This window comes from Ananas comosus, linkage group 12 (genome assembly GCF_001540865.1).
Source record: "Ananas comosus cultivar F153 linkage group 12, ASM154086v1, whole genome shotgun sequence".
NCBI classification, from domain to species: Eukaryota; Viridiplantae; Streptophyta; class Magnoliopsida; order Poales; family Bromeliaceae; genus Ananas; species Ananas comosus.
In genome coordinates, this window is record NC_033632.1 from 11,206,090 (window position 1) to 11,221,108 (window position 15,019).

General features: G+C 40.1%; 3 protein-coding genes across 3 annotated transcripts; all 3 read right to left on the reverse strand.

Annotated features, from left to right (window-relative positions):
- Positions 212-3,478, reverse strand: LOC109718668. Its single transcript, XM_020245009.1, has 5 exons — positions 2,899-3,478; positions 1,058-1,762; positions 882-961; positions 716-787; positions 212-626 (listed from the first exon to the last, which is right to left on the reverse strand). Exons 1-5 carry the CDS (start codon positions 3,256-3,258, stop codon positions 371-373), a joined length of 1,473 nt encoding a protein of 490 aa, XP_020100598.1. The 5' UTR covers positions 3,259-3,478; the 3' UTR covers positions 212-370.
- On the reverse strand, positions 9,594-10,291 carry LOC109718098 (60S ribosomal protein L39). Its single transcript, XM_020244118.1, has 3 exons — positions 10,182-10,291; positions 9,944-10,047; positions 9,594-9,869 (listed from the first exon to the last, which is right to left on the reverse strand). The coding sequence occupies exons 1-3, from the start codon at positions 10,182-10,184 to the stop codon at positions 9,821-9,823; spliced, it is 156 nt and encodes a 51-aa protein (XP_020099707.1). The 5' UTR covers positions 10,185-10,291; the 3' UTR covers positions 9,594-9,820.
- On the reverse strand, positions 11,467-11,928 carry LOC109717983 (CASP-like protein 4A2). The gene has a single exon (XM_020243950.1). It carries the CDS (start codon positions 11,926-11,928, stop codon positions 11,467-11,469), a length of 462 nt encoding a protein of 153 aa, XP_020099539.1.

Below are 15,019 nucleotides of genomic sequence, written 5' to 3' on the forward strand. Positions count from 1 at the left end.
GGATATAAAAACCTGCCCCAGAAAAAAAAAGAAAAATATGTTCTCACAATTGAATTTGAATGAATCATCCATAAGAAGTGGTGTAAACAAAAGCAACTTCACTGTAATTTCACTAAAGATTTATTAATATTATTACATTAATATAAGAAAAATCACCAACAGATCCAATAACACTTGAATCTCATCTGACACTGAAAGAACAAAACCAACATACCAAAACACATATATGTATATACCACCCACATACAAGCTAGTACTGAATCTCCCTATAGAGATATCAAATCAAAATCCACCAAATTGAGGACCCAAATCATACTCAATCATTTGACCATGTTAATAATCCCTTTAGATAGAGTTTTAAAAGAGGATTCTACCCATCATAAAAGGGATTATTATTATTATTATCATCATTTACCAATCTCCTGTTCAATAATGGTTGGCTTTGTGAGAAGAGATTTGGGTGGAAATTCTCCTCATTGTCTTCGAAAGCCACCCAATTCTCCGCGACGCCATTTCGTTTCTCCTTCGCGGCGGTGTTTCTCAAGCTCTCCATCTCCCCTACATGCTCTTTGAATTCCTTCTTCACGACATCGAGCACTATCTCTCCATACCTGTCACACCATGCCCTGCAACCAAAACAAAGTTCAAAGAAAAAGAATCAACTTGTTTGCTAAAATTGTGATTTGATATAGAATTTGCTTGAAGTTTTAGGTACTTCGGGAAGAAACCGCCGAGGTCGGATTTGTCGGTCGGAAGTTTGGTCGATATTGCCTCGATTTGCTCATCCCTATCAATACGCGATCACTCGACGTAAGTTAATGGACCACAATTTAAGAAATAGGAGAAGGATCATGAGGTGGTAATGAAATGAGAATATCTACGAGAAGTTGAGGTTCGGATTCGTCGCCGAGAGCTCCGATTGGATCCGCGAGAGCTCTTTCTTGATGTTATCCCCCAAAACCTTCGCAAGAATGAACAACGAAGTAAGGATTCAATTTTCTTGGCGCGAAAAGCATTGAAGATGTAAGATAAATTATATTATCTTCTCATAAAAGACCTTATCGATGAAAAAGTCGGAATTCGAGCCATCCGAATGTATCTTCTTCTTTAGCCTCTTCGTGTCGGGGCCTTCGCCGAGAGGGCTCGCGACAAGCTCACATGTGAACGCATCCGATCGCTCTCTGGAAGGCAAGTAAGGAACCGTCGACTCGTCCACATTGCTATTCTTCTTCCATTTCTTGAACCCTTCCAATCCCCACGGCTTCTTCGACGACTTTGCGGTCCCCCCTTTCTCCTCGGGTTCGAGATTCGGGTTCTTGTTTTCATTGCCATCTTCTTGTTGTTCCTTCCTAAATAGAGTGCCAAAGGGCTTCCTTTTCCCCTTCTCGGGCTTGACGGGCACTAAAGGTGAGCTCTCGGGCATCAAGATTGTGCCCTTGTGCATTAGATTGTGATCTCCTCCTCTCGTCGAATCCGCGGTGTCCTTGTTTCCTTTGCCTTTTGTTGTTGTTGTTGCATTCACCTTAGTGAAAAAGGCTTTTATCGGCGGAGTTCGATGCTTGCTCTTGTTGGCCGCGACGGATGGCTCTTCTTTGTCTTTGAGGTCTATGTCTGTCCACTCCTCGTCGGAGTTTGCGGTCGGGGCTCCGACGATCACGTCTCTGCAGTCGATCTCAACCCCTTGCACCGCGAGCCGTTGAAGAAGAGGCCTTTTCGAGGAGTGGTAGTCCTCAGCTGAGATGCATTTTGCATAGAGCAATTCCTGCAGATGATCATGAGAAGGAACATTCTTACTTCAATCAGTTAACAAAATTTGGAGGGATTTTTTTTAAAGTTTTCTTTTTAACTTTTCTTTTTTTTGTTTTTGTGGAAAATGAATGAAGAATCCCCATAATCAAATATATATNTAAGCAACTACGTTTCTTCAAACAGTTACATAATAATACCCAGTCTTTTCAAGACAAATGCCGTAAAAGATTCCAGCTCAAAAAAAAAAAAAAAAAGAAAAAAAAAAAAAAAAAAAAATAAAAAAAAAAAAAAAAAAAAAAAAAAAAAAAAACACATATATTTTTTTTTAGAAGCTCAAAAGAACCATAAAAAATGGAGATAATTCATGAACTTTTCATGAAAAACAAGAAGAACCATAAGAGGAATGAATGGTTATTTTTTAAATTTGGCTAAAATACAGAAAATTCTCTTATAAATATTCGTTTTTTTACTTTCTTATGACTTTCAAAAATCTATATTTTATCTTCTCAAAATTTTAAGTTGATGCATTTAATCTCCCTCTGTCAGGTTTCTGTCTTCGTTTATTTCTTATAATTTATACTAAAAATATCCATCCCTCTGTCGGGTTTCTGTCACTAGTTCGTTTATTTCTTATAATTTATACTAAAAATATCCTTAAATTTTTTTAAAAAAATATTTAAAAATTATTTTTTCTTTATAAAACAGGTAAGAGCATTTTGATCATTTTACGCTCTTCATTAACACCGTAACTTCTCGAAAATATTTCTAAAAGTTAAAAAAAGATAAAATGTGGGTTTCTAAAAATTGGGAGAAAAGTATATATATATATATATATATATATATATATATATATATATATATATATATTAAAGAAAATATTTACAAGAGATTTTTCTATATATTTAGCTTTATTTATTTTTTTTAACGAAAAGGAAACAGCAAAAATAAAAATAAAATAAAATAAAAACTTGTCTATTTTCCACACAAAAAAAAAAAAAAAATCTTAAAAACAAAAAACTCACATAATAAAACACCTTATCGCAACAGAATCAGCAAAATTTTGTGAAAAATAACAAGAACCAAATTGAGAACCTACATTTTCATTTCATTTTTCTTAAATTTTCATTTAGTAGTAAGTATTGGGTATACCTGCAAGAACAAGAGCTTATCTCTGATGACGCCTGCCGGCTCCGGCTCCGGCTCCTGGTCCTTGGGCGGCGCGACGATCAGCGTCTCGAGAAGCTGCGCACGGAAGGCGGCGACCTCGGCCTCGGCGGCGATCCCTTCCCTCTGCAGCCCGATCAGGTTGAGGATCCTGTGGAAGGACTCCTGCTGCCACTTGAGGCTGTCCGAGTGCCGCTTGGCCAGCCTCTGGTCGGCAGTCAGGCGGCGGTTCTTGAAGCCGAAGGGCAGGATGGACTTGCACAGGGAGGTGATGGTGTCCTGGAACGAGGAGTAGTAGTAGTATGTCGCTGTACTGTAGTTGCTGCTGCTGCTGCTGTACACCATTTTTGATTAATTCACATCTCTCTCTCTCTCTCTCTCTCTCTCTCTCTCTCTCTCTCTCTCTCTCTCTCTCTCCCTCTCTTTTTCTTTTCTTTTTTTTCTTGGAATGATTTTTGGAGATGGGTCTGGATTGATTGTTTGGGGATTAAAGAGATGTTGAGAGAGATGATGATGATGGTGATGATGAGGAGGAGGAGGAGGAGGAGGAGGATGAGGAGGAGAGTTTGAGAGTTTGAGAGTTTGAGAGAGTTTGGAGGGAGGAGGTATTTTGTGGTTTGATTTTTGTTATTATTATTATTATTATATTATGTTGGAGTGAGAATTTATTTGATTTTAAAAAAAGGTTCCGCCCAACGGTCGGGAAAACTAGCCGTTGGGTTAGGGCACGTGTTATTGGGGAGCCCCTGGCCGTTTTGTAATTTGAGGGAAGAGCCCTTGCGCTTTGTAAAAATATTTTAATTTACTCTACATTTTCAAAATTATCCTTTTCTTCTTTTTTTTTTTTCCAAATTTACTCCGGAAAAAATGTTAGTTTCTTTCAAATATACGCCTGCACTTGAGGGGTTTATTGGGGAGATTTGAATTTTTAAAGACTTTTTTTTTTTTTGAAAAATAATGAAGGGTAATTTTTTAAAAAATTTTGACTTGTAGTCAGATGAATATAAGAAATTGCCCTTAATATAAATAGTTGAATTGAAGTTTTTTTTCCTGGAGAAATTTTTTTATTTAAAATACATTTATTTTATCTAGAAATAACAATGACCAATCATAAGTCTCCGGCCAATTTGCATAAAAAATTCACAAATTTTGAGCTTTTGTAAAATTGGGCCATCTTTTTCAATTTTGCAGATTCGGGCCAGATTCTTCACCATCGGACGAAAATACCTTTATTCCTTTTCTTTCTCTCTATTCTTTTCCCCTCTCTCTCTCTCTTTTTTCCCTTCGTAATTTTCTTCTCGAGGAGTTCCCCATCACCTTCTCCGACAACGAGGAACCACCTCCTCCTTCCGCAGCCTCTCCTCCTCCCACGACGACACCCCCCTCTGCTGGTCCTGCGACGCCGCCATGCACGGCGCCAACTTCCTCGTCGCCCGCCACGTCCGCCGCCTCGCCTGCACCTCGTGCCACGCCGCCGACTTCGGCCACCGCTTCTCCGGCCCCGGCGCCCTACACACCCCGCCGATCCCCGTGCTCTGCCCCTCCTGCCGCCCCGCCGACCCCCCTGCCCTTCCTCATCCGCCCCCTCCTCCGCCGCCGACGCCGACAACGACGTCCTCGGCGTCGGCGTCGGCGTCGTCGTCGTCGTCGAGCTCCCGCGTCCCCGCCGCGGTGCTCTCTAGCCGGATAGGCATAGCCCTAGATGGGGCGGAGCTGTCGTGCGTCGCGAAGCTCCGCGGCGGCACTCGCGATACGGGGATCGCTCGCGCTCGCGCTCGCGCTCGTTCTCGTGCTCAAACGGGAGCGGTGAAGGCGGCGGAGGAGGGATGGGGCGAGTCGGCGGCGGAGGTAAATCCGGCCTGATTTTTAGGAGATTTTTGTTGTTACGGTGTAATGGTATAATGGTGTAAAAAAGAAGAAGGAAGAGGAAGAGGAGAAAGAAAAATTATGCAATTTTAGGTGAAATAGTGTAAAATTTGGCGAAATGGTGTAATTTTTATTTTAAAAAATATAACATTCACCTTAAACAGTGTAATTTTTTTTTTAAATAGTGCAATTTAATTTTAACAGTGCAACTTTCATCTTCTTTTTTCTTTTTCTCTGATTTTTTGCCTCTTCTTCTTTTCTTTTCTCTGATTTTTTGCCTTGTCCGATAATAGTAACGATACATAATAGTTTTCAAAGAGACAAATTTTTTAATTATTTTTTATTTTTTATTTTTTTTCTATCTTCTGTACCTTTGTTTGCTCTTCATTATTCACCACCAAATGAATCGGAGCGAGAACGAGGCCGCGTTGCCACCAGCGTCGTTGTCGTCGACAACTAGGGTTGGCAAATGAGCGAGCCGGCTCGCGTTCGACTCGCGTTCAACTCGATATTTGGCTCGCTCGAGCTCGACTCGAAATTAAATGAGCCGAACTTGAACAAAAAGAAACGCTCGAAATTCATTTCAAGCCGAGCTTGAGTATTACTCGGCTCGTTCGATTTAGGCTCGAAAAGCTTGAATATATATATATATATAGTAGAGCTACTATGCTATCGAAAGTATAGAGATATGGTGCTTTCGATTTTTTAATTCTTAGATCAATCCCTTTAATTGTTTCTTATCTTTGGATTAATATTATTATTATCTTGTAGGACCACTCAATCCTAAGAGTATTATTTAATCATAGGGGAGACCGTAATCATCCCAACCATACAATTTTTAATCAAAGGGTCAAAAATTTAAAAACATCAAATCCTCTATATTTTCGATAGCATAGTAATTCTACACTATATATATATTAAAAAATATATAAATATAATATATTTTCATTATATATAGGCTGAGTGAATAATCTGAGTTTAGTTAAAATTAGGCCAATGTTGTTAGCCCATAAAAACAAATCCAATAGACAAATAAAAGAGCAAAATTTTACTAAATTTATATAGTTTCCTTTCTTTCTTTCTTTCTTTCTTTCACAGAGCACTAAATTTTCAATATGTTTCTCTCTTTCTCTTTTTCTGTCTCTCACCCTAAGTGGCTAAGCTGGAAGCCCTCTAAGTTACCAAGTAACATCATATGTCCGCCGTTGCCTAGCTTGCTATTAATTGTATGCTTGAGAAAATATACAGAATATTTTTAAAGTAAAAAATTATTATTCATATAAAATTTTAATTTTAGTTATATATGATTGGATAATTTAATCCAATATTTATCTATATAATTTATTTATTTTTGACTGCAAAAATAAAATTGAATAATATAGAGATTGAAGGTGAAAGAAAAGACATGTGAGGCTGAAAAAATTAGATATTCAACTCATAAATTATTTTTTTTCATATTATAATACTATATTTCATATAATTATTTTGTACTTTGAACTATTAGACATATTTTTGTATCAAATTATAGATAATGTTCTATACAAATTAAACTATTGATCGTATAATGTTGAGAATTTCAAGCGGCTCGTTTAGGGCTCGAGCTCGCTCGACTTGAAAGTAGGCTCACTCGAGCTCAGCTCGAATTAATTTCAATCCAAGCTTGAGCTTAAATTTAGGCTCGAAATTAATTTCAAGCCGAATTTGAGCCGAGGTAAGCTCGCTCGAGCTCGGCTCGTTTCCACCCCTGTCGACAATGAGCAGGGAGTCAAGGCCTCGGAGGCGCTTGAGGGAGAGCTCCTCGAGGAGCGGGCATCTGCGGACGACGGCGAGGATGTCCGGGCCGCCGAAGAAGCAGGAGGCGACGGAGAGCTTGCGGAGGACGGGGCAGCGGAGGGCCACGGCCGCCAGCGCCGCGTCACCGATGCTGTCGGAGCGGCGGTCGCAACGGAGGGCGAGGCGGGAGACGGCACAGAAGCGAAGAAAGAAAAAAAAAACGAGAAAAAAAAAGAGGAAAGAGAAAAAGTAATAAGGATATTTTGGTCAGTTTGTTGAAAATTTGGATCGAATCTGCAAAATCGAAAATAGCAACCCAATTTTGCAAAAGCCGAGAATAAGTAGATTTTTTTTGCAAAAAGGCCTAAGTCTCCATGGTTTTTTTTAAAAAAAAAATACAAAACCAGTTTTTTGTAAAATAGTATTTTAATATGAAATTAATAGATCGTCCTTAATTAGACTTCATGCACCGCAATAACGAAATTGGTTTGCCATATAACCCATACGATGTAACTGTCGCGAAGAAGATTTTTTTTTTTCGTAAACATGTTTTTTTTTTTTTGGGCATAAATGTCACTGCAATCCACCATTTGAATAGGAGCTAAGCATTTGTAGAAAGATAATGTCATCATCCAATTGTTCTCGAATCGGTCCATTCAAAAATTTAAAATCATTTTATGTGAATTTCATAACTGATACTAATTATAACAACCTAATCCGCTAGCAATAATTCGTTGAATCCTCACTCTTTCTCACTGTAATTGAACCCCTGCCCAAAGTCAATTACACTAAGGCGAAATTTCAATGGACGAAACAATGAAAGTGGGCAGTTTCATCTAAAGATCACTTGGCTCTCCATTTTCGGTGAAATAAACATACCACAAACAGTTAAAAGGCATTGAAAAAACAGAGTAATTAACATTAAAATTTAGCAAACATTTTCCGGCACTAATTTGGTGATTAGATAGAGGGGAAACACAGACAATCTACTTGTAACGACTAACAATACGGGGTAGGGTTTCAATTGCGAGATATGTTCATTCATTTCAATCTGCTTTATGTGAAATCACAAAGATCCAAATGTTTAGCCCACGCCACTCACTCATATTATGAGAACTTTGGTGGCAAACAGAATCATGCATAAAGACAAGGAGATTAAATGGCAGAGGATATGAAAAAGAAAAAAAAAAATTGGAAAAATAGAGCATCAATAGCAATGTGTTTTAATGAGGACAAAAAAAGAGAGAACATAGCAAGTATCCAAATGACACACCAAATTCAAATCTCCACGCCAACAAAAGTAGAAAGCAAGGATTTAAGTACCGTGGCACGGGATCGTGCCAGAAACTTGCCGGCACGGTATAACACGATGTGTGCCGGGTAGTGCCGATGTCTGCCGATCACAAAAAATCCATGTATGCCAACACATAACAGTATGAAATATTTATTTTCTTCAGCAATAAAATATTCTAACTGTTTATTATAGATTTTTATCAAATATTTTGAACTTCATTGAGAAAATTACTTACTAATTTAAATAATATAAGGTTTTGAGCTGTGTCATCAGCACGGGACTGTATCGTGTCAATAATTTGTTGGCACGGTACGGCATGTGCCGATGGGCACTTAAATCCTTGATAGAAAGATAACAGATAGACATGCACTTAACAACAAGTGTGGTATTCTGGATTCTATTTCCAGAATTCCCCATTCAGGAATGCATTAATTAAACATGAAAAAAAAAAAGCATGTGACTGTCACATAACTCATTCAAAATAATTGTCAACGAGGGTTGGTTGTTTTGTCTTAAATCTTAATGACGGATTGATTCTAATTAAAAGTGTATTAGCGGATACTAAAAGTAAAAGAAACAGCAACGACATTGGTGGCAAAATGTTACACTTTCACATAGACGGCGATAAAGCAGAGGAGGGTTTCTAAGGTCTAGCTGTGAAAGATCCAACAAGTAGGTGACTACTCATTACAAACGTGACCTAAATATGACATGCTGTGTCCATAAGAACAATAATGGGAACCACATAAATTGTACAGCACAAACTGTAACATAGTGATTCCGCTCCAATATTTTGGATGCCAGCATAAACACATTAAGTTAAAACAGATAGACAAGGAAGAAGAGCAAATTTTGATCTACATAATCCCAATTTAAAGAAACATTTAGGAAGCCTAAAAATGCAAATTTCAATCTTAATTCATGCAAAAAATAGCACCTTTCCCATTCTAATGTCTTCGTAATACGCGATAACTAAATCACTGCTACCAGCGCTGATGGCAATACCAGAAGTTACCACATGACCCATTTAAAAATGACAATTAGGTCGAAATCACCAACTAAATATATTAGCAAGGCTCAAATATGAAAACTCCAACATTAATCCATGCAAAAAATAGCTCTGTTCTCGTTCAAATGTCCTTCTAGAAAACAGGTACTATCTATTCTCCAAATAGTAGACCATAACTGAACATTAGTATCGGCAAACTGCATAAGGTTAAAACCGATAAACAAAAAAGAAGCAAATTTTGATCAACCACTATCCATTCAAAAAAGGCATATAGCAGTATAGCACTAAATCACCATCTGAATGTATTAGTCAAGCTCAAAATTGCAAAAGCCAACCTTAATCCATGGAAAAAATAGCTCCATCATCATTCTAACATCTTTGTAAATAGAACAAAAACAAATCTTGATTCTTCCCCACATACTGAGTCATAACTAAGCATTACTATCAGTGTAAAACATGAAATTTGAACCAAATAAGCAAGCAAGTGCAAATTTGGTCCATGTGTTACCGTCTGACTAAGACATTTAGCGCAAAATAACTATCAAAATATGTTAGTTATAACTCAAAAATACGCAATCCAATCCTCGTCAATGCAAAAATGTTTTCTCATTCACGTCTCCGTAAGGAGCATAAAAAACGTATACTGATAGTTCTCCAAATACTAGGCCATAAATAAGCATCACCACAAAACACAATGCACGGAGTTAAAACCAACAAACAAGTAAAAACAACAAATTATGATCCACGAAATCAAAGTTCAATAAGATATTTAGAACTAAATAACAATTGTACTGGTCAATCTCAAAGCTGCAAAATCCAATCCTAATTCATGAGAAAAGTTGCTCCTTTCTTCAAATGTCCATATAAAAGGAGCATCAAAATACTAAGAAATTCGCGATTACATAAATCATCAAAATAATCCCTACAAGAGGGCTAAAGCAAGTAACCTCGTAAACGCCGCATCCTCAAAACCCTAGCTTCGTGCGGCGCCAGTGCCTACGCTTAGCGTTGTACCTAGAACAGGGATGGAAAGAGCAATGCATCAGAGAACATCCGATCGAGAGAGAGAGAGAGAGAGAAGGGGGTACCTGATGGTGTTATCGGTGCGCATGCGGATCCAGTGGGGGATGGGGCGATTCTGACGCATCTTCTTCGCGAGCTTCTTCTTGATCCGGAAGGTCTTGTGGGACGGCTGCGTGGAACGAGATCGGAGTTAGAGAATAGGGTTCGGATCAAGGATTAGAAACCCTAGCGCGAGAAGGAACAATACGAAGACGAAACCCTAAAGAGAGAGAGAGAGAGAGAGAGAGAGAGGGGAGAACGCACCATTGTTGCTTCCGCTGAGGTCGACGAGAGGCGGCGGAGAACAACAAAACCCTAGAACACGATAAGAGAGGGGAGGAAACAGGAGCGATCGGGTATTTATAGGGTTATCACAGGCACGTGTAGAGCACGTGAGGGAACCGGCGGATGAGTGAATTGTCGACCCGTCTAGGATCCGAAACCGTATTCGATGGTTTTTCCTTTTTTTGGTTTTTTTTTCCTGTGTGATAAAAATAAGTTAAACCACATAATATTTAGGCCAATTTGCATAAAAAATCCACTAATTTTGGGCTTTTGCAAAACTGGGCCACCTTTTTCGTTTTTGCAGATTTGGTCCGATTTTTCAGCAAACTGACCAAAATACCCTTATACCTTTTTCTCTCTCCTTTATTTTTTTTTCTCTCGTTCTTTTTTTTTTTCTCTTACCGCACCCTCGCTCAGGCCCTCTGCCGCCACGGCCAAGCCCGCTTTGCCGCCTCCCTGCTTGACGACATACTCCACCACGGCCTCCTTCTTCCTTCTTCTCCGTCGGCGCGCCAACGCGAGACCATGACGGAGGGATGCGGACTCAGCTCGGAACTAGTCGGAGTCGCAGGGGAGGAGCACGGAGAGGTGGGCAACGCCGCCGAGCGGCGCGGCGAGCTCGCGGTTCTCAACGCGAGGCGGCTTCAGAGCTCCTCGAGGTGGAAGGAGGAAGAAAAAAAAAAAANAAAAAAACCGAGGAGAACGAGGAGGAAGAAGAAGAGAATAAAAAATGGTCTAAATTTCACCCAAATAGTGCAACGTTCGCCTAAAAGAGGCAGTGGGGTCGGCAGGGCGGCGGAAGGGGCAGAGCGCGGGGATCGACGGGGGGTGCAGGGCGCCGGGACCGGAGAAGCGGCGGCAGGAGTCGGCGGCGCGGCACTAGCGCAAGCGAGGCGGCGGACGTGGCGGGCGACGAGGAAGTTGGCGCCGTTAAAATTAAACTGCACTGTTAATAATAAATTGTACTATTTTCTAAAAAAATTGTACTGTTTAAGATAAATGTTACACTCTTTAAAATAAAAATTATCTTGTTTGAAATAAAAATTACACCATTGCGCCCAAATTTGCACCGTTTCGTCAAATTTTACACCATTTTCGCCCAAAATTGCACCATTTCTTCTTCTCCTCCTCTTTCTCTTCCTTCTTATTTTTTACACCATTACACCATTACATCATAACAACAAAAATCTTCTAAAAATCGAGCCGAATTCGCCTACGCCGCCGACTCGCCCCATCCCTCCTCTGCCGCCTTCGCCACTCCCGTTCAAGCACAAGAACGAGCGCGAGCGCGAGCGCAAGCGATCCCCGTATCGCGCGTGCCGCCGCGAAGCTTCGCGGCGCACGGCAGCGCCGCCCTATCTAGGGCTATGCCTATCCGGCTCGAGAGCGCCGTGGCGGGGACGCGGGAGCTCGACGACAATGACGCTGACGCCGAGGACGTCGTCGTTGGCGTCGACGACGGAGGGGGGGGCGGAGGGGGAAGGGCAGGTTGGCGAGGAGGCCGCGGTGGAGCATGCCTTTGAGTAAGGAGGTCGCCGACTCGCCCCATCCCTCCTCCGCCACCTTCGCCACTCCCGTTCGAGCACGATAATTTCTCGCGCGTGTCGCCGTGGAGCTTCGCGGCGCACGACAGCGCCGCCCCATCTAGGGCTATGCCTATCTGGCTCGAGAGCGCCGAGGCGGGGACGCGGGAGCTCGAAGACGACGACACTGACGCCGAGGACATCGTCGTCGGCGTCGGCGGCAAAGGAGGGGGCGGAGGCGGGAGTAGAGAGGGAGGGGCAGGGGGGTCGGCGGGGCGGCAGGAAGAGCAGAGAGAGAGGATCGGCGGGGAGTGCGGGGCGCCGGGGCTTAAGAAGCGGCGGCCGGAGTCGGCGGCGCGGCACGGGGCGCAGGCGAGGCGGCGATGGGGAGGGGGGCGGTGCGGAGAAGGAGGAAAACATAGTAAAAGAAAAAAAAAGAAGAGAGAAAAAAGAAGGGAGAGAAAGAAAAGGAAGAAGAGTATTTTCGTCCGATGGTAAAAACTTCGGTCCGAATCTGCAAAATTGATAAAGGTGGCCCAGTTTTGTAAGAATTTTTTATGCAAATTGGCCTAATATTTATGTGCAATATTTTGAACCACAAAATAAAAATAAACACAACAGATAGCATATTATCATTTTCTAAAAAAAATTGAATCACAAAATAATGAGCTAAACTATAGGAAAGCAAATTGAGGTTATTCGGATGCATTTAGTTTGGATTATCCTACTAGAATTATAGACAATTATGTCATGATTATTCATTCCATTTGTAATCTAGTCGATAATATAGTATTAATAATAGTGCAAGGTTACTCTAAAAATATTACTGAATGAAAAATGGGTATCTCATATTACTGATAATAAAATTATAATTTTACTCCTCCAACCTCTTTTCAAACTCTTTCAATACGTCATTTTTCTCTCTCCCTCTATTCCCATTCGCACGAACCCTTCCCCACTATCAATCTCAGCTAAGTGCTAGCCACTGCCACCTCGGCCGCCTCTACACCACCGACATCGCCGTCGAGGTTGCGGCCAACGCCCTCTCTATCGCCAACATCGCTGCCAACATCGCTGCCGCCACCCTCTCCACCTCTCTGCCGTTGACACCCTCTATGCCGCCAGTATTTCGATTTTAAAAATAAAACCCTATTTTTTTATATTGATTTTAAAAATTAAAAGTCGAGTTTGTTTTTTTTGTTTTAATTTTTTATTTAGTTTTGAAACTATGTTATTTCTATGTTAATTTTTTATTTAGTTTTGAAACTATGTTAACTCTCTCTATTGGTCAGGATTATTTGAGCATATCTATGATAGGCTCAAAGCAATATATTATATTAGTTAACTCTTCTTAATTTATAGTTGATTCCAAGAAATTGTTCCTTACAAATCTAGCACTCTTCTAAGCTCACATACATTACATACAAGCTTGAATGTCTACAAGGAATCACAAAAGAGCTGGGGTGCAAGCATAATTAGACTTGATTTAATTATTACATGTTTTTTCCTCTTCAATTTATCAACATCAACAAAAAGCTACTCAAACCTAAAATGGCACTTCTTTGGTGCAAATAGTTACTGTTTAACCATCACTACTAAGAGCAGCAGCATTTTTTTTTTTTCAATATTAAAATTTCTTTAATAAGGACTTGATGATAAATGTTAAAAAATTTAAAAATAATTTTTTTTAAAAAAAAATCAAATAGGGGTGACATACTACTGATACAATTACCCCTTTTTTTTATCCAAACATTGATAAACTTAAGCACAACTTATCTAAAACCTCAAAAACCAGATTTTTTTTCCCTTGTCAATGAAAAATACAAGGACTAGGTCACAATATCAGGAAATTACAGGAACTGCCGACAGATGTTACTCTCACCAAATTGATCCAACAGGGGAGTGCATGAAAATTACAAAAAAATTTTAGTAGCAATACTGAGAAAGAAAACAGGAACCTTCCCAGCTAAACTGCATTTCGGCCCTCAAAACTATACATGATGTAATAGTTTAGTCCTCAAATTTTAATTTGTTATAATTTCTGATTTAAAACTTTCGAAATTGTTACAATCAAATCTCACAACCTAATATAATAATGTAATATCTCAATCGTTTCACACTATCAATCACAACACTACTACATCACTACCATATTACCGACATATCAGCATTTAGTCGACGAAATTGGATCGCAAAACTTGATTGCGACAATCTAGAATGTTAAAGCCATAAATTACAACAAACTGAAATTTGAAGACCAACCAAAAGTGTAGTTTAGCTGTACCATCACAGTAAGATCTCTGGATACATAACAATGAGTGCAAAAGCAATCCCCAAATAATAATAGGTGCTTCAAACTGAACTTTCACAAAAAGCTGTAGTTAAGCCAAAAAGGATCCCGAGGCACGGGCTGAGTTTGGTATTGCGCCTACGGTGACTGAAAAGCACGAGTTTTCAATGTTTTAGAAAGCTCAGAATATCCAAACGTGCTTCCAATCTTCTCTTCTAATGCTACAAAAGGCAGTGAAAACTAACACCGGATAAGCCTGTGGTTACAGGCTTCGATCGGTTAAAATTGACGATGATTTCCTTCATCACTGGAGAAAGAGAGGAAAAAGAGAAACAACATCATTGTCCTCCTACAGCCACCGTTGATCACCTTTGTTGTTACAATATGGTAACCAAGTATGTAAAAGCTATATCAAAAGATCTGAATGCTCCATGATAACCAATATACAAAAGCTGTGATCTGAAGGACGAATATGCAAAATAGATCCATGATTATAACGCAACAGGAAATCAAAAGAAAAGCATAAAAAGAACAACTTTAGATCGAATATATTAGTCACAAAACCCTAAAAGCAAAAAGAACAAATCATAAAAAAATAATAGCAAAATAGAACATATTGGCAACATAGAGATAACCTCCTCCTATAAATAGAACATATAACAGAAAAATTGGGAGAAAAAGGGGAAAAGGAGGCTCAGATTTGCGTTTCATCAATCAGATGAAGAGGCCACCCCACCGCCTCCCCTCGAGTCTAAATCAATCCCTTGCTAAAGGCAACTGGCTGCATCCATAGCCTTGCGGCCATCCAAGATGCCTCGCCATCAAACTCATTAATGTGGGAAATGAAACAAGACTCGAAGGAGAGAGAGGATAGCATTCGGCCGTCACCTCCTTCAATCATCATCACCTCCTTGGGAACCGACCTGATCCACGCAATAAATTCTCGGTACATACATATATGAATGCATGCATGCACATTCATTTAGCAATCCATCCCACTGTCC

Coding starts and splice junctions, on each gene's coding strand:
- LOC109718668 (XM_020245009.1), bottom strand. CDS start 3,258: ATGGTGTACAGCAGCAGCAGCAGCAACTACAGTACAGCGACATACTAC. Junction 1,763..2,898: donor ATAAGCTCTTGTTCTTGCAG/GTATACCCAATA, acceptor GATCATCTGCAG/GAATTGCTCTATGCAAAATG. Junction 962..1,057: donor CCGACTTTTTCATCGATAAG/GTCTTTTATGAG, acceptor ATTCTTGCGAAG/GTTTTGGGGGATAACATCAA.
- LOC109718098 (XM_020244118.1), bottom strand. Junction 9,870..9,943: donor CGCACCGATAACACCATCAG/GTACCCCCTTCT, acceptor TCCCTGTTCTAG/GTACAACGCTAAGCGTAGGC.
- LOC109717983 (XM_020243950.1), bottom strand. CDS start 11,928: ATGTCCTCGGCGTCAGTGTCGTCGTCTTCGAGCTCCCGCGTCCCCGCC.